This window comes from Schistosoma mansoni, chromosome 3, assembly GCF_000237925.1.
Source record: "Schistosoma mansoni strain Puerto Rico chromosome 3, complete genome".
NCBI lineage: Eukaryota > Metazoa > Platyhelminthes > Trematoda > Strigeidida > Schistosomatidae > Schistosoma > Schistosoma mansoni.
In genome coordinates, this window is record NC_031497.1 from 10,375,413 (window position 1) to 10,395,326 (window position 19,914).

At 32.1% G+C, this 19,914-nt stretch overlaps 1 protein-coding gene across 1 annotated transcript; it reads right to left on the reverse strand.

The window, feature by feature from the left end:
• Positions 1-405: 405 nt before the first annotated feature.
• Smp_160590 (hypothetical protein) lies at positions 406-11,874 on the reverse strand (the record flags this gene model as incomplete). The annotated part of the gene is made up of 8 exons (XM_018799173.1): positions 406-1,669; positions 1,771-2,051; positions 3,036-3,653; positions 5,164-5,985; positions 6,643-6,825; positions 7,654-7,838; positions 8,860-8,998; positions 11,809-11,874. The coding sequence occupies 8 exons, from the start codon at positions 11,872-11,874 to the stop codon at positions 406-408; spliced, it is 3,558 nt and encodes a 1,185-aa protein (XP_018650988.1).
• Positions 11,875-19,914: the final 8,040 nt, after the last annotated feature.

Sequence of the window (19,914 nt, forward strand, 5' to 3'; positions counted from 1 at the left end):
AAAAAAATTGTCGGGATGATTAACTACAAATTAAATCAATTCTCTATTTGGTTTTTCTTAAAAAGTAGTATACAACCTATTAATATCAATTTTTTGGTTACAACATAATTCTACAAACACTGATAAACTATTTTCAAAGGTGTGGTCTATTTCATTTTGTCCATATTTCTTTTATGTACACTTGGGACATCATATGCAGATTAATAAGTAATCAATTTACAAAAAAAACAAAAATACAATTACATGTAAATACTGCATATGATAAAGTAAATCTGCTAACAATCTAAATGATCACGTTTCAGCTACTGTCATAATTATATAGTAATAGTTAATCTAAACATCAGATCACAGGTAAGACAAAGTAGTATGTACACACTTGGTGTAAAATAATAAGTATTCTAGAGATTAGTTTACACATTTATTTGATAACGCATGTGATGGACGTATTGAATGTCGAAGTTTTTTGGCCCATGTAAAATGATGAACATTACTATTATTATGGCTATTATTTGTTGTGGTATAAATACTAGAATTCGATTGATATCCAGAGGAACCATGAATCTCATTAAATGAGCATTTAGATCTTCTACAAGGATCAGTGTTATCATTTGTGAAACTACTAGTGTTTATCTCTTTCAGTCTCTCTGTGGTGAGAGATGGTAATATTGCTGGGCTAGTGATACACTTTTTTTTGTTTATTGTAAAAGGTGTGTTCGCATTGAGTGAACGACGTCCCGAACTTGTTGTAACTTTTGAAACAGCACGTCTTAATAAAGAAAATGGTTTTAAACTTAATCGACCTTTAAGAGCACTTTTGGAATTCACAAGTGTAGTCGATTTATTATTAGGAGTTTGCGAAATAAGACGTTCTTCGTTCTCTTGGCTTTTATCATAACTTTTCGGAGTTTGTAAAGAATAACAGTTTAAATGAGTCTTTGGAAGAAGTCGATCATCACTAGATGTATTGACTGATTGCGTTTCTTCACTATAACATATAGAAGATGGCATAGACGCAATGTTACCTTCGTCATGTGCTGTAGAGAAATCGTTGACGGTCCTAAAGTCAGATTTATTGAGTGGTATTGATGTATTTGTGTTGATAAGGTTATCTGAATGACAACATTGACAAACATACGATTCAGCAGTAGCTATAGGATGACTATGTTCCGAGAAGCAGCTGCAAATACACCTGGCAGAAACTGCAATTCCAAAAGGTAGTGCATTGATATTTTCTATGAGAGTAGTAGGTACTCTTCTTCCTCTTTTGTCAATATGTCTTAGTATAGCCTTGTTTTCAGTTGTTTCTTCCGAACAATTTTTTGCTGGTGTATTGGAATAGTCATCTGAGTCGGTTGTTTTGGGTTTCGGTTTCTGTTTGTCCTCATTACATAAGTCCTCATTTATTTTTAAAGCTCTTTCTTCATATGGAGACGAATTGTTTGTCTGAGAAGATAAACATGAGCAACCTGAAGTCGACCAGTTGGACGAGGATGTATTTGATGGGGTAGTGTTTTTAGGCATGCTCTTAACACAATTCAAGTTGGACGATCCAAGTGTGTCAGTGTATTCAACAGAAGCAAATGAATTATTGAAACCAATACCTGATGACTGTGTCGTTACGTTCAGTGGTTGACGTTTAAGATTTTCAAGCTTCCCATCAATTGAATAACTGAAAATCAAAGAAACGAAATAAATTTATTATACTATTATATTATATTATTATATTCTGTATTTCAAAGCAGTAGTATTAGTATTAACAGTTATTATTACCTTTCATGTACTATTTTCTTTTTGATGTTGTCTATATATTCATTGGAACAATTTTGATCATTGTTGAATTGTGGTAGAGAACGAACTCGAGCAATTTTGTTCAGTAGACTATGTGGAAGATTGTATGTATCATCAACAGAAACAATGAAGAGTTCTGACGATAATGAATGTGAACGTTTGGAAGTTTTAACATATTTTCGGCGTCGATCATGAACAACCGTTTTATGTACAGTATGATCTGGAGTTGTTAATTTATCTTGAACGGCAGCGCTGATTAATGTCTGTTTATAAAGAAGAACAAATAATTCATAAGTAGAACGTCATATCTCATTGAGAATTACTGGAAACAGATTAATATTTATTTTCAGTCAAATTCACGAATCGATCCAAACTAGACCACCATTGAAAACGGCCTCCTCGTCTTAGTACGGGGTTACTCAGAAGTGCACATCCACGATCCCTCACCGAATGTACCCGAATTCAGGATCTTCGTTCTCGAGTTGGAACATTTAAACCTCTAGGCCACTAAGTTGATATCCAACGGTGTCAATGTCTAACTTCAATTGATTCATGATCTTGCGCAACCCTTCATCCATTTTTTAAGGTGGATAACTGTGACTACCCGGCACGGATTGCACTCCACTGGTTACAGCTTCTCCTTAGAACTTCAAGAAATCCATCTTGAAGATAATCCTTTGTGAGAACATGATAATTATCAGTACTGGGAGTTGTGGTATTTTCACAGTCGAATTCACGAATCGACCAAAGATAGACTATCATTGGAAACTACTGAGAAGTCCCATACTATGACGAGACGGCCGCCCAGTGCTTCAAGGTTTTCATTTGTGGTCTAGCTTGGATCGACTCGTGAATTTGACTGTGAAAATACCTGATTTATTCACCAGATCTGTGTTATTTTTGATGTACATATACATTTATTTGCATAGCACCTCTGCTCAACTTTGTTTCCAGTTACTGGTCTGTGATAAAAATTTAAATTGGATGAGATGTTAATACTTATTTGGAAAAAGAGATCAGTAACTTTACAAACTGATAAACTACATCAACGGTACGCTTTACAAGATATAATTTTGAACGAAATTAAAGTAGATTATCGAGTTAATGGGTTTTGTGGAGGTTTGTCAAGTTGTAAGTTTTTTTTGACGATATTCAAAATGACCCACTACTTTTGAAATTATTTGTCATAGATCATGAAATAACAAAGTGGCATGCAAATTAACTGTCACCATTCAATTCTAACTCACCGGAGGATTGATAGTATTGGAATCGGACGAATGATGGAAACTTTTGTTCAGAGCAGTAACATAACTAGTCACCACAGGATATAGAACTGAATTAGATAAGGTGGGTTTAGGTTCAGTTGTTATATCTTGCTTAATTGGTGTTACACTCATTGTAGTGAGAGGATCTGGATGTAAGTATTCGTCAATAACTTGTTTTATTGGACATTCTGCAATCAATTTCTCACACTTGAAAGATTCTTCATAGCAGAGTTTACCATGACGTGGGAGAGTATGTTGCATCCGTCTTCCTATAATTGTTGACTCAGGGACTTCTATGAAAATGTCGTTCTTACGTTCAAGACAATTATCTGGGATTTTTGTAGTGGTATTAGGTGTAACCGGTGTGGAGAAACCATGAAATTTTATTGCATTAAGCTTTGATCGTCTAGGTGAGGTACCACTTCCTATAGTCCAGTTAGAAGAACTAAGTTTAAGTGGATTCCATGTTCTTCGTCGCTTGAGAAGCTGGTTTTGTATTATTTTTCTATCAACTGAAATAACAGGTTGATTTTTATTCGGTTGCTGATTTGACAACAATATATCTTTTATACGATTCATTTGTTGAGTGATATCCTTTAACTATAAATAATAAAACCAGAACTCATTTTTATTTTGAAATCAATAAATAAATTTAAAAACAACCATAAAACTTGAACATCCACATGAAGATGTTTAAACTAATAAATAATTTCTGTAGCTAAAATATCACTTTTAAGAAGTGAGAATGTCTGAAGCAAATTGAATTTCCAAAGTCTATAGAATGCTTAGAAGATAACATTAACTTAATAGTATAGAAATGAACAAATTTATATTCGAACGATAATTAGTAGTAAGATGTGTTCACATGGCCACGCGTATATAGCCTCTGTCAGGGAAGTCCAACTCACTGTCTTCTAGTTGCAAGGGTGTTGCTTACGAAATTGAAAGGACGAAAAGCGAATGTCCGGCGCTTTAACCGGGTTGGTGGACACAGAGGTTCCACCTAGGGGAGTTGGAAAACCCAGATTCCAAACCAATGGTGCACATGTGCTCCAGTATCCTGAAAGAACAAATGGCCTATAAATCAATCGTTGGTCACCGGCTACCTTACAATGCTCCACTGCCTTATGGACTAGACCTTCAGGTCAAAGGCTCCGGGTGTGGTCACCTAAGAAAACCACCTGCTTTGATTTGAGCACCCGGGTAGTATTTCGGCCCTCACTAAATCGAATGGCAAAGTGTGGCGCATATATACTTTATACCTTCCTTTTACCAATTTTTGTATCTGGTGCTTCCTTGCACCAATATTTATATGTTTAAATAAAATAATAATAAATAATGTGTTTAGAACTACCAGTAGGTATCAATTTTAAACAACTGCTATCAACATAAAAACTTATTATTCACTAAAATGATCTATTTAAAACCGTAATAAAGTGCCCCAAAATGCCCTGGTACGGCCGAGGGTGGGGAGAGTCCTCTCTCCCTCTCGAAATGCTCTCACATAGTCACGTATATACAGCCCCTGCCGGGGAAGTCCTACTCACTGCCTTCTCGTGGTGAGGATGTTGTTTACGTTAATGAGAAGACGTAAAGCGAATGTCCGGCACACTATCCCGGTTGCTGGATATGAAGGATCCAGTTGGGGGAGTTGGAAAACTCTGATCCCGAACGAATGGTGCACATGAGTTCCAGGGAACAAATGGTGTATGGACCTATTGTTGGTCACCGATTACCATGTGACTACGTCCCCTAACATTGCTCCACTTCCTTGTGGATTAGACCTGTAAATTAAAGGCTCAGGGTATGGTCACCTAAGAAAACCACCTGCTTTGATTTGAGCACCCGGGACGTATTTTGGCCCTCACTAAATCGAATGGCGAAGTTTGACGCATATATACTTGATATCTCGCTTTTACCAATGTTTGTGTTCAAATAAACAAATGATATGAAGTATAGTAACGAATTTACTAAGTCACACTAGATGTTAGCAGAAAACATTATATGATGATGTTCACAGGGATATTAAACTAGAATCAACACAATTAGCGCTTTTCAGCACACAAATTAATTGATAAACAGTTAAAGTATGTATTGATGTGAAATTTACCTTTTTAGAATTAGATTTATACGCAATTTTGTATGATTCAAATTTCGTTTCTTTTGCCCTTTGTTTATGCACAGCATATAATTGTGATATAACTGCGAAATCAACTTCAAGTCGTCGTAATTCAATTTCATAAGCTACACGATCAATATCTTCCTCTTCCTCATCATAAACATCACCGTCTGTTTGTGATTCAACCTTGATTTGTGTAGCTTCATTATTTTCAACTAAATCTTCATTTACAGAGTTTCTTAATCTTAAATCACTAATACATCTTTCATCTTGTAGATTTCCGATGTTTTTGCCAGAATGATTAAGACAATTAATATTTGATGATAAATTACTAGGGAAATTGGATATTATATCTTGATTATCATTATTATTATTCACACTATTTTTAATTGATCTGTGATCACTTCGAAGAGAAGTTGTTGGTGAATAGTCAGCTGATAGAAATGAGCTGTAATCAGATATTGATGTTACATGATTTAAACGATAATATTCTGATGGAGTTAAATGAATATCTGTTTTTAATTTGTAATAATGATGTTTATCAAAAGTTAAATTCGCAGAATTATAATCATGAATAGAAGAAGTATTTGAATTAGAGCATCTATCGGTTAAATCAATAACATTGTATAATTTTTCGTTTGGCAATAATAATCCAGTACTAACACTACGACCAAATACCTCAACTAAACGTTGTGTTGTATTTTGATGACGTTTGATAATTTCGTCATCTGGAAGTGAAAAATCATCGATTTCCGAATTGATTTTAGTTGATTCAGATTCTACTGAAGCATTTTGTGTTAGTTTATTAGTAGCCTATATAGAATGTGGAAAGAGGGATAAAAATAATTTTATCAATTAATTGTAACGCAAAAGGAAATATTTTCATAAATCAAAGCTAGACAGAACACTATCAACTGAATATTGAAGTGAGATCTTAAATTGTGTCCAAGAAGCAACAACATCTTCAATTCGATTCTGACTTATGGAGGGAATATACCATTTACTTTTTAATGATAATAAACGTGAATTTTTAAGGCAGTTAACATGTTCTAGTCTAATGCATGATTATTCCACCTATCCATCCTTTCAGAACAACTGAAGAGAACTAATGTAAATAGAACGTTCCAATCCTGAAGTTATATGGACAAAATGAACGGTAATAAAGTATCTAATAGTCTTGTAAGGTTGATCGTCAAGTAATTTCAACGTAGTAACATTATCATTGAACTTTTAAGAAGGATAACAGATACAGAAAACTAAATAATTATTACAATCATTCATGGATATTTCTGATTCGCTTAAATATGTTAGTCAACGACGTATATATGTTCATTACGTGTGATAGACAATCATTACAAGGAAAGAAAACAGCGGAGAATTCGAATTTAACTAACTGGTCATATATATCATATAACAAAACATTATAATGAAAAGTAAAATATTGAAATTGTACAGTAATCGAACACTTACAATAGGTAATGATTTCTTCTTTTTCTTTAAATATTCATAATATTCTTGTTTCATGCTAACTGTACTTGCCTTATGAACTAGTACATGTGATAAAGGATATGATGTATTCTTTACAGGTTTATTGTATATACCAAGTTTCATGCTTAAAGATTCATAATCTGATGGTACATTTCCAGTAATTGACTGTTCAAAAAGAAGAAAAAGAGTTACATTAAAAAAATCTACTTATGAAATGGAATCTAATATTCAAGAGAATATAACATTTGAAAGACTTAGTAAGAATATGTTTTGTATGATTGTACGGTTACAAAACACAGAAGGAAAGTCATGTATCAATGCATTATGTCCAGTAAAATTTGTTTTTTGTGTATTATACATGTGTGAACAACGCGTTCGCGCGAGACCGGTCCTGGATCAGTCTTTTTAGTGAGGGATCGTGAAGGCGCACTGTTGAGTAGTCCCATACTAGGACGAAAGAACCGCCCAGTGCCTACAGGTTTTCGTCGGTGGTCTACCTTAGATTGACTCATGAATTTAACTATTGAAATTACAACAATTTTCACAAATCCCCATTTTGATAGCATGCTATATGTACAAACAGCAAACCTCAATCAACATATGAATAGAATAGTATCTGAATTCTACATTTGTCAAATATCTGACAAAATAATTTTTCTAAATTGTGATACAACTACATCACAAACTGTTATATTTATAGACATGTACAATAAAGCTAAATAGTGAGAAATAGTATGTCAAGTTTAGCTAATTTCTAACTACGATTTAGACAAGGGTCTGTAGTGGTAAATAAATTCTCAACTCGAGCTCCCTTATTCCTGACTTTTGTTTTAACTGGATTTGGAATCTTTCGAATAATGACATGCTGCAAAGATATTCATTTCCCAAGTAGTTAGAGACATTCAGAGATAAACCAAGAATTTGATTTTCTTTTTTCAGTTGACGAGCATTAAATTTTCACGAATAGTCATGAATACATTGTTTATTACTTACCCATTCTTCATGTAACAGCGTCAATAATTGTTTATCAAGTTGTTCTAGTCGTTGAACAATTTGAGAGTGACGTTGAAATAATGACTGTACATCGTCACGAAGATAATTATCAGACTCATCAAATGGATGCATTTCTGTAGATGGTTTGTAATTTTGTACAGAATTTTGAAGCTCTGGTATACAGCCTATAATAAATTATATAATTGTATAGATTAATGTAAAGAACCGTAAAATAGTTGATAATCTGTGTTCTACAGATAAAGATACCCGAAAAAATATTTCGAGAACAAAACTGATGTGACGTTTATTAAGAAGAGATCGAACGGAAATGATAACCACGTGTCCAAAAAAAAACATTCTTTCTTAGGAAAAGGCAATAACATACAGTTTGACCTAAAGTGTTTTTTTAAAAAAACGAAAAACACTCGACTGATGTCAAGCATTGATGGAAAACAAACATTGGAAAGAAAGAATAACAATTACGGATATGAACTTGGACGTTGAAAATATTGTTTTTTGTCTTATATAACAAAAAAGTATCATCATATCTAGGTTACACTGGCATTCAGACATTGAATTATGTGACTGATTTCAAATATAGATTATATATACATAGGAAAAAAAAGGCGAGTCTAGAATCTTAAAATTGTAATAGTGAATTATGCGTATCACATGAACTTTATCGTGGATAAACTTGGTAGACGACTTCTTATGGTGTAGCTCTAAACAGAGATGTGAAAGCAGACATGAGATATAGTTAATGAACAAGCAAGAATCGATCACATTTAACTAAGATTCTTGTCTTTAAATTAGTAGATTTGGTCTGTTAAATAGTGATTTTAGTGTCTGATATAATAATGACATTATAGTTATTACCAGTTTACACTAAATGAAAATGTCACTATCCCATTAGTTTTACCAGTAAATGTACATACCAACGTTTTCTTTCTTCTTATGACATCAAATGTTTTTCGGTTCTAAGTCAAAACATCATTTTTTTATATTTATGTAGTTCAACTCAAATTTCTTTTTTATTTTATCTCAAGATCATGACCAGTGATGATGTAACCAATTCAATTGTTTACGGGTAGAATATCATTGAATAACAAATGTTTATGATTCATTTTGTCAAGTTAAACATGACAAAGAAAAAATATTTCTCACGACTAAAGGTCATATTATTTATTATTGATCGTAAAGACTTACCATTTGATGACTTTTCCATAGTATTATATGATTCTTTAAAAATCGATTTTTCTAAGGATATTCCTTGTTTGTTACCATTTAAATCCACAAATATCTGATCTGAATTAATATTCTCATACTGATTAGTTCGATCATTGTCCTAAAATATTATCGAAGGAAGATAAGTAATACGAATGTTAGGCGAAAGTACACATATTTCGGTGTATATAACAAGCATAAGAGTGACTGTTAATTGACTGAGTTGGAGAGAGTAACTTATTAAACCTGATCGTTTGATAAATATATACGACTATCATACGTAGTGTTCGATAGAGAAATATTATAAAATCTAAAATATTTAGGAAAATCAATAATCTTAATAGATGTAATATGTATCTCAAACAATCAAGCATAATGACTTCATTGTTGATATATTACTGGTTAAATACTGAACTATAGCAGTACGGAGTATATAAACTAAATATCGTGATAATTACAATTGCATCGAATGATCAGTTGTTTCAAGTTAGTATTATAATGTTCATACAGAGACCAATTGGTAACTTCATCAAAGATATGCGAATTAATAAGACTTTGAAATGACTTATGGATCAAATATATTCAAGAGAGGCATAGAATATATCATGAACATCGACAAATTGAACGGTGACTGACTAGTTAAAACCTAATTTTTCCAACCACATTCCATTTTCTTATACTTGAAATCACCAGGTACTATTATTTAAACCTTATTTTACACAAACTAAGACAATGTTAAGTATGTAAATCAGTACATTTAAATATAAACTGATGTCTGGAAAAGTTTCATTACCGCATAATCAGTTTTCTGTATTGAAGATCATAATGAAAAAAATTCAATTATCTTGATATGGTTTCTTTCTTTAAAAATGGTTTATTAATTCTCATTTATATTAAAATTTATTTTATAAAGTTATTCGATCATTGAAAATGTATCATAAAGTACTATGATTTGATAATCAGATATCAATAAATTAAGTTTTATCCTTAATGTTTATTCAGTCGTTGTTATTTCTGCATCGAAATTCAATGTTGATTATTTTATAATGTGTACACACATACAACTACAAATTTGTATGTATCATGCTGGAAAATATTTTATGTGTTGTAAGTCCTTTCCATTATTAAAATGATAAATGTACTTTAGAAAAAAATATATATATATATCAAGTTCAACCGACCTAACTGATATTGAGAGGAACAAAATTTTCACATGATCATATCAGATGAGTGTATTTTACAACATCTGTATTCAGTGAACGCATGGTCTTTGATTTTCAATCAGATTTTTCTGGACACACTATATTGATTAGGATTTCTCGTAAAAGATACTATCCGACAAATAAATCTTTAAGTAACAAGTGTTTTGTTGAAATAAATGTTTATTATCCAGACGCCATACATATAGTAATAAAACAAATCAAAGACGTAAATTTAGGGGAAGGTTAGTGAAATAACTAACAGAGTGCTTGCAAAAGATTAAGTGAGAATTGTCTCGGGTTATAGCTGGTGACTACAAGTTAGGTAAATGTGGCGTTGCTAGATATATACAACAGATAAAACTGTTGTATGCATAAATCTTAATCATCATTTTCTTGATTGTGTTCCAGAATAATTGTGCAATGGACTCATGTACTCGATTGCGAGCTAAACGTCTGACAATCTCCGGCTCCTAAATCACGCTCCTAATGCTCGGAAACTGAATATCAAGTGAAATAAAGGGGTTACAAATATTGATCTTATGATTAAAAACCGAATACTGTAACAACTGGTTGTAACGGTATGTATTGACTGAACGATAAAATGGGAAGACTCAGTAACAGAAACATATTCTGATGACTTTCTGACGATTTAAAATGAATATGTTATCACAGAATAGTAACAATACAAGCATAAATTAATAGTTGTCGAGCTATTTGTAAGTTCATTTTTCTTTAAGTTTATAAATGCTTCAGCATTTAGCCTATTAATCTAGAAATTTTGAAAGCACATCTGAACCGGCAAGAGGTTATCATTCACCAGTTCAACAATAACGACATGCAAACAAGCCCATATATGTAACTAGACTAACAATTCAACTGATTTCGAGACATTTTAAGCGACTATTTATTACATCGCATAATGACATTTGATTAGACTACACAGCAATTTACACGTTTGTTGCTGTGCTACTTATTTGACCTAGATATTGAAATCGCGAGGTCACACAACTTTAGTTATCCAGTATAAAATACATAGTATGAATACGATATTTTTTCTTGTATGTATTTTATGTGAATAAAATATAGGTGAAAATTGCTAGGATATGTTTTAGTTTAGAACGATTATATTTCAGGATTATTGAACCGATTTCAAACTTTATTTCATATGTTCCAGGTCATGAGGGAAAGTAGCCATACATATTCCAAATCTTTCCCAATCACTGATGATAATGATTGTTAAATACGTCCTCAACATGATTCAATATTTTACTTATTCGTCTCATTTATTGGGTACAAATTCGTATACTCGACCACGATCCACATTGTAAACACAAAGGCCGGTGATATCATCCACTGTCCCAAGCCAAGGTACGTGGAACAGGGTTAGAATCTGATTAGTCTAAGGAATTTAGCCATTGAGGGTCTACTCCACTAGCTTCATTACTACATTCAAGTTGACAATTATCTTGTCTTATATTTCACTAACTATGCTTTTATTGCTAAAAACGGAGTATTCAAATGTTGATTGACCATCATAACTATTATATTTATCTGTCTTAACAGTTTACACGACCTTTAAACACTCATCTCTTCAAACGTATTAAATTACTGACTCTATAATTAAAACCACTTTTTTTACCGATTATCGGGTTTCTCTAATGTTTCTACATATAAAATATTACATAAATATTAATGAAATGTTTAGTTCACTTTTATTGATTCGACTTACTTGTAAAATATGATCATCTGAGTTCGGGTATTTGTTTTCATTGTCACATACAAGATAGGTGGTCATTGTAAAATGATAAATAATATATTAGTTAATAATTCCAATGGTTGTAAATCCAAATTCAAAGTTTTCTTATGAATCCACTAACTGTAACAACACATTTAGTGTTTACGATTAGTGGTGTCAGATGTTGAATATTAACCCGTTTGTCACGCGACTAGCTGATAGATGTTTGTATCAGTAGTTAATCAAATATCATATACTAAGCTAACACGAGACTCAGCTTACAATTGACCAATCATAATCTCAAATGAAATTGACCAATCATGATGATAGTAGATTCAGTGAAATTTTCTAGTGGTTGATTAGTAAATTATTTTTTGATTGGTTAATCAACTTTTTCGTCTGAATATTGTAATTACATCATGTAATTTAATAGAAATTTACGAATTTACATTCTCTTTGACCATAGAGATTAATTGTGTAAAGTTATAGAATAATGGGTAGGGAAAATCTCGACATTCATACTTTTTTCATACCACATCGTTTAACGAGCATCCATTAGAAATCTAATATAGTTGATCACAGAAGCCATTTGAGACAAATGTAAAAACGAATATAATCATCTAATCTCTTCAAAGAATTTCTGTAATCTTTTTATTGGTTGGAATCAGTCCATTCAATAGTATTAGAAATTGTGTTGAACTCGTAAAAACCCAAATACTTAGCTTTTAGTTAACTGTAATTTGTTATTTAAAAAAAAAGAATTTTAAAGTATTGCACATATATGAAAAAGAAACAGCCTTTAATCACATCACTCATTTTCCAAAAACAGGGTATTCACAATATATTCTATTCATAATATTTGCCAAAATGAAAATTCCATTTAAAAGGTTTTCAACTGTACAAGTTGATCATTAAAAAAAATAATCAATCACTACTAGTAATAATATCAGACAACGAGAAAAGAAAGATAATTAGTGACAAGGGTAATAAAAAAAGCATGATGACAAACGGGTCCTATAACAGTGTTACTAGTTTTAGTTTTGAGAAAAAATATTTGGTTTCAAAGATAGTTTTCATTAAAAACTGAAAGTACTTGTAGAACTATCGAAAACACAGAGACAGTGGAAAAATATTTTAACCCACCCTGAGACTCTACAACAATATGGATGGGTACTCGAGGTTTCTCAAATGGAGCTACGTCAGTTGGTCACCATCAGTCACTTACCAGATGGATTTCCCAATATTTTATTTGTTCATCATGGGATTTGAAGTCAACAACGGTGAAGTTACCTGGCAAATCCGGTCGTCGGATCGTTGATAAAGGAAAAAACAATATTAGTCGGGAACGAATAAAATAGTTGTTCGAGTACAGAAATAGTCAAGTAAATCTCTGGTATGCCTATCTGCATGCTTTCAACTAAATGAATACATTAAAATTAACACATTCATCATTATTGTTAAAAATCTATTGAACTGTTTACCATCAACTCCGCATTGATTAACGAAGACTATACTTCTTTTACAGTCGTTAAAAGCAGGTCTTGAAACAAAACGCTTTCTTAGTAGTTGTCTAAATCGGAATACAATTCCTAGCTGTTTAAACCCAATGAATGATATCATTTAGAATGTCACTCATTGGACTTAAAATAAATAAAGAAAGGATTCTTATTAAACTTCGTGGAAGAAAAATTAATCCAAATTTTTATTTACTTCTCACCTAAAATTCTACGACTAATTTACGTATAAATCATAAAATAATGAACAGAATAAGCTTAAAAGTAATCGCAAGTAGAATTGTAGTTGGTTTTAGTTCAATTTTCTCTGATTCTTATTATTTAATATGGAATTCTAGAATCGAAATAGTTTCCATCATGGATTAACTAAGCAAATTACCATTGAAGATAAGGGAGCACTAGACAGCCGTATTGTCCCAGTTTTACACTCTATAACAGTCCTGAACCCCGACTTTGTAGAGGGTCAAACGCAAAGAATTCATTTCTTGTGGTAAGCGAGTTATCTTCCAAATACTGGAGTAGAATATCGTTGGTCACATTTCAAACTTCAGTCAATAGGAAGTGATGTGTGACCATCAGTCATTATCATCGGCAATAACTGTCTCATGCCTGATATAGATCACCCAAAATATTTTATGATACATATGCTTCCGAAAAAGTATTCAAGGGAAAATAATTTCAATAGGTCAGATTACGAGTGTAACTTTTTCAGATTTCTCGAATTCATCGTACCAAAAAGGATTAAGAGTATGATTCTCACATAATAGATATGTTGGTACTTACCATATTCGTATGAGACTATGCAGTAAGCTGAAAACCAGTTGAGTTGTCAGTCAATTCATTCAAAAAGTGATTAGATTCCAAATAATTGAATTTATATTGTAAAATAGTTTGAGGAATAGTTTTAATGACAATCAACGGCCTGTAGAAGGTAGAAAATAATAAATAATTATCTATTGTCTTAGAAGCTATTGATTGCACAGTGTTATAGCTCTATTTGGAACTAAACTCGTGCATCTGTTGGTCTGTAAAACATTCTGACTTTTGACTTTTTCCAGTTATGAGTGCACAATCCCTCATTACACCAACGAATTAGTATTTTAAACGATCAACTTCAAAATGAAACTAGACATGACACATTAAATTTCTTACATAACTATGAAAAAAATTTATCTGCATTTTCCAGAGCACAGTTCATAAAGGTCATCAGTATACGGGTATCTACAAATATTTATTGCTTCTAACCATTTAACTTAACCTCTAGCTAACCCGCTTTCTGTTAAGGATGTAAACATATGCATGTTTAATGATTTTCTTGAGTTCATTTTCATGTTGAAATGATCAGTTTGATTGAAATTCAGACATTTGTTTACATCATACACTAGCCTAAAATATACGACTCTAAACTCACCCCTATACTATGTATGAAATATGTTTGGTGTAACACAGGAAAAATTCACTGTTAATTTCAAAACAGATTAATCAATTCTTATTTTCCAGTTTTAAGTTTATTATTTTTCCTGATAGAGTATATCCGATTACTTGAACGTCTTTGATTAAGATCATGAATCGACCAATGTTAGACCACCATTGAAAACCTGGACCCCTCAGTAGTGTGCGTCCACGATCCTTCACCAAAGGAATTTGAACCCAGGGCCTTCGGTATCACGTGCAAACACTTAACCCCTCGATCACTGAGCCGGCATCCAACGATGCTAATGTCTAACTCTAACAAATCCACGAAATTGCGTGATAATCTTCCAATGATTTAGAGTTTAAGCGTTAGCGCGTGAGACCGAAGGTCCTGGTTTCGAGTTCCTTTGGTGAGGGGTCGCGGATGCGCACTACTGAGGAGCCTCATACTGAGACGAAATGACCGTCCAGTACTTCCAGGGTTCCAACGGTGGTCTAACATTAATCTGTTCTTGATCTCAATGAAAAACTCAGAGATTTCTACAACCCCATACAGATACCTGAATATCTGTTTAATTATATTAAAGGACAGATAACAGTAGACACTTTAAAACAGTCTTACCACATTGTGGTCTTCTGAGGACTATTCATTTGATTTATCTGAAACGAAAATAGTTTTGGATCTGTACTGACGATGACCACAGATTTCAACATGTAAATTTTGAATCTGAACTGAGAAGGTGACAGGTATTTAACAATTAAAAATGTCAAGATATCGTAGCAATAATACCATAAGTTAACAATTAATAGTCAATTTTATGCTTTGAATAATTAGCATAAGATAAAGAAAAATGATGTCAGCAAATTATAATGTTGAAGGTAGATATCGCAACTTAACATCTGGATTCATAAGGCGGTGACGCGAAGAGATCTTGACTCATGTCTGGAACAATCACTCATGAAGATAATCAGCGCATACTGAATTCTACTTGCTCCCTGTTATAACATAATATCACTTTGTTAATTATCACTGAGTTCATCCAGTTCCAGTCACAACACAAAAATTATTTCATAAAAAGAGATTCATCAAGTGTTCTGAAAAGCATTCATCATTAAAATTTCCTTTACTCGAATCGGTTTTGTACATCATTTTCACTATAAATTATTTAATCTATTTTAATTGACAAGCTTTCAAATTGATTGTCTGAATGTCATATCGATAATTTGTACATCCCTAGTTCTTAACCTTCTTTTGTAAGTTATTTGCTTGATCTGTTTTTGGTACATTAATACTAGTCTAAGTGTATCATACAAAACAATTAACATTGTAAATTTCTCAAAAGTACAAAACAACATGATAGACTTACATAACGAAATGAAAAATCGCTTATGTCATAATACACCTAAACTTGAATATTCCGAAATGATAAATTGGGAAGAAATTCGATAATTACATAACAAACATGATGGATATCATGACTAAAATGTATTCTTGTTAACTATTCTGTACCAATGGCAATCATATCAATCAATACCAAGGAAATCTTTAGTATTTCAATTTTATTCTTTATTGGTTTGTCTGTCTGTAAATTTTTATTCTATATTGAAAGACAGGGTAGGGGAAACAGATACTTAAGTTCGATCACCAACTCGACTGTTGTATTCACCAATGACTCTGTACTAACATATTAATAATACTCACAACACTATAGGGTTAATCACCTTTAGTTACTTAACAGACACTTGTTCCAAAAAAGAACACCTCCGGGGGATATTTCCGAGTATGATAAAACAGTAGGGTTGTGGTTTAATGGTTGAAACTCTTGAAATTGTAACCACTAGGCTTGACATTCTCAACAGTCATCATCTGATTCGGTTCGGACAACTGTACAGTATCAGCACAGCTCATATGAAGAGTAAGATACAAAACTGATTAATTTCTACACGGACATTTTTGTGAAACATTACCTAATTGATGGTGAAAGACATAACATTATTCTGAATTTAATTGTCAAAATCGTGTCAAATAAAGGATACAGGAAATTTGTACAGTACTATATCACGATTACATTGTAGAATGGGTCGACTAAAATATGTTTTTTAGAAAGCCATCAAAACTGTTCTGAATAAATTAAAGGTAATATGGTTGTTTACTCAGATAAAATTTAACAAACAAACTGCCTTGTTGAAAAAGAGAAAAAGAGAAATCATAGTCAATACACATTATGTAAAGTTATTTTAGAAAATTAGTAAATTGCCGTAATAGTAAACAGTTTAAATGAATGTAAATGAATTACCTGGAATATGAACAACAAAATTGTGATTTGTTAAATTTCTCTCTAATGTGTAATGTAAGATTAACTTTTCAAACAAATGGACATGTCATCATTAGCATTTGTTGTGGAAAAATTTATGTATTGTTGTGATCATCTCAGGAATTGATGAAAAATCTCTAAAATAGGGTAGGACTTAGATCAGTTCACCTACTGGAATCTATAAAATTCACAAAGCATTCAGAAGTGTTTTGAGATTTGCGAGTTTGAAGTGTTGAATACTAGTAAAACTCAAAATGTTGAAACTTTTACCAAACTTGTCTGTATATCCCTTATTTATTGTACATTATTTAATAATCGTTTACGTAATTCATAAGTATTTTAGTATTTGATTGATTGTTAGTAAGTACTAATCATGAAGTATTTGCATATTATCAAATGAAATTCTTTGCCGAAATCAAAAAATTCTTCATCGATAAGAGAAAAAAACAACTACTTTTAATGAGCAGACCATCAACTTTGGGATGCAGATACATCCAGATGACAAGTACCAATTAAGATGTAACACGCATCCTGGATTCCACTGCTAGCCACCATCTATCACTGCTCAATAATTCTTTTGATTTACTTACAATATAGAGGCATTTTGCACATGATGTGCATATGCTAATAAGAGATCGATCAATTGCAGTCCTAAACGTCAATAGGAAGATTCCAACAACTGATATATATATATATATATATATATATATATATATATATATATATATATATACTAAAAACTAAGTAAAATAAATTTTGAAAAATAATACACAATGTGTTCAGAAAATATTTTAAATTATCATGTAGTGGAATGAAAAGGGATAATATTAATTAATTTAACACCATTGGATGTCTGCTTAGTGGTCTAAAAGTTAAGCATTTACGCACGAAACCGCGTGGATGAGCACTACTGAAAAGTCCCATACCTGGACTGAACAGCCGTAGAGTGCTTTCAGGTTTGCAGTGGTGGTCTACCTTAGATTGACTTAAGAATTCAACTATTGAATTATTTTTATTATAAAGTTATGTATCAAATAAAAACTGTAGTCTCGACTGTATAGCTATTGATGAACAGCCTAGAATTAAAGGTCTGTATTCCAATATAATCATATTTAATTTAACTTTAGTTATTAAATTTTTAAACTAACATAATTGATCATTTTTTTGTCGCTATTTTTAAACTAAATACATGTTTGAACGAAGTTACCAAGAAACAAAAGTTTTCTATAGATAAAAGTCGTTTTCTCGCTTATTGAGGATTCAATAGCTTGTTGTCACTAGATGAAATATTATCGATGAATGTGGACAGAAATATATCATGAATATCATTAGTATAATGAATATAAAACATACTAAAAAAACGAGATAAACTTGAATATTATGAAATGATTAGGTTAATCTAGGTTCACATTTACTCGTATTTAAATGAAACTATCTAAAAAGGCTTTTCATTATGAGCTGACAACACCTGAAGGATTATTGAAAATCATGGATCAATGAACAGTTTATTTGTGTTCGTTTGAGATTTCTCAACAGTGTAAATGTATTTGTGTCATACAAGGTAGAGCTCAAGATATTTAAATACCTCATTAAGTACTCTACCTTCAAATCATTAAGTTGGAATCCAACAATGCATATTTTCAAGTTTATTTATTTTGCAGTAATCATATTGACTATCTCTGGGAGGCATCGTTGATAAACAAGGAGAATTGAATGCAGATGTAAAGGCGAGGATTGACAAACCAAGGGCAGCATTTCTACAATTGAAGAACATATGGAACTCAAAACAATTGTCAACTAACTTCAAAGTTAGAATCTTCAATACGAACGTCAAGACAGTCCTACTGTATGGAGCTGAAACGTGGAGAACTACTACATCCATCGTCAAGAAGGTACAAGTATTTATAAACAGTTGTCTACGCAAAATACTCAACATTCACTGGTCGGATACTATCAGCAACAGCGTTTTATGGGAGAGGACAAACCAGCTTCTGACTGAAGATGAAATTAAGAAAAGACGTTGGAAGTGGATAGGACATGCATTAACGAAATCACCTAACTGCATCACGAGGCAATCCCTAACTTGGAATGGTGAAGGGAAGAGGAAAAGTGGAAGGCCAAAGAACACATTACGCTGGGAAATTAAAGAATATGTGGAAAGTATGAATAACAACTGGAAAGACCTGGAAAGGATTGCCCAGGACAGGGTTGGATGGAGAATGCTAGTGGATGGCCTATGCTCCTCGACGAGGGGTAACAGGCGTACGTAAGTAAGTAATATTGACTGTCTAACTCTATAAATGGTTATTCTTTCATTATATTATTTAAAAATTTAGTGAATGCTGAAATACATTAATTTCTACACTTTTAAATTTTTTTAATGATTTTTAATATTCTTATAACATCCTTTGGGATATATTGACAAAAGTTAATTTTAATGAGATCTTGATTAAAATAAAACATATTTCCTGTTTTATTTTGTTTTACTAGATGAACTAATTTTCATAATTTATATTCTGATTTCCGTACAAATTATTTTGTTGGCAATTAATCATTATTTTGATTATTTATGTGTATTATCCTTTTTTCTTAAGTTAATACTACAAAAATTCTTCAGGTTTTCTTTGATGATAGCGCGTTTTATTAGAAAAACTTCGCCTGTAGCTCCTCCGGGGGCTACTGCCGGTCCCAAGCCCGGGTAAAGAGGAGGGTTGGGCATGGGGTTAGCGACCCCATCCCGTAGAAAAAACTAACTCGCTAAAAAAACGCTCACCATAAAAAAAGTAAAGTTTATTCTTTGAACATAAAACCATTGATTAAACTAGAATATATATATTAAGGTTCCGTACATTTAAAAT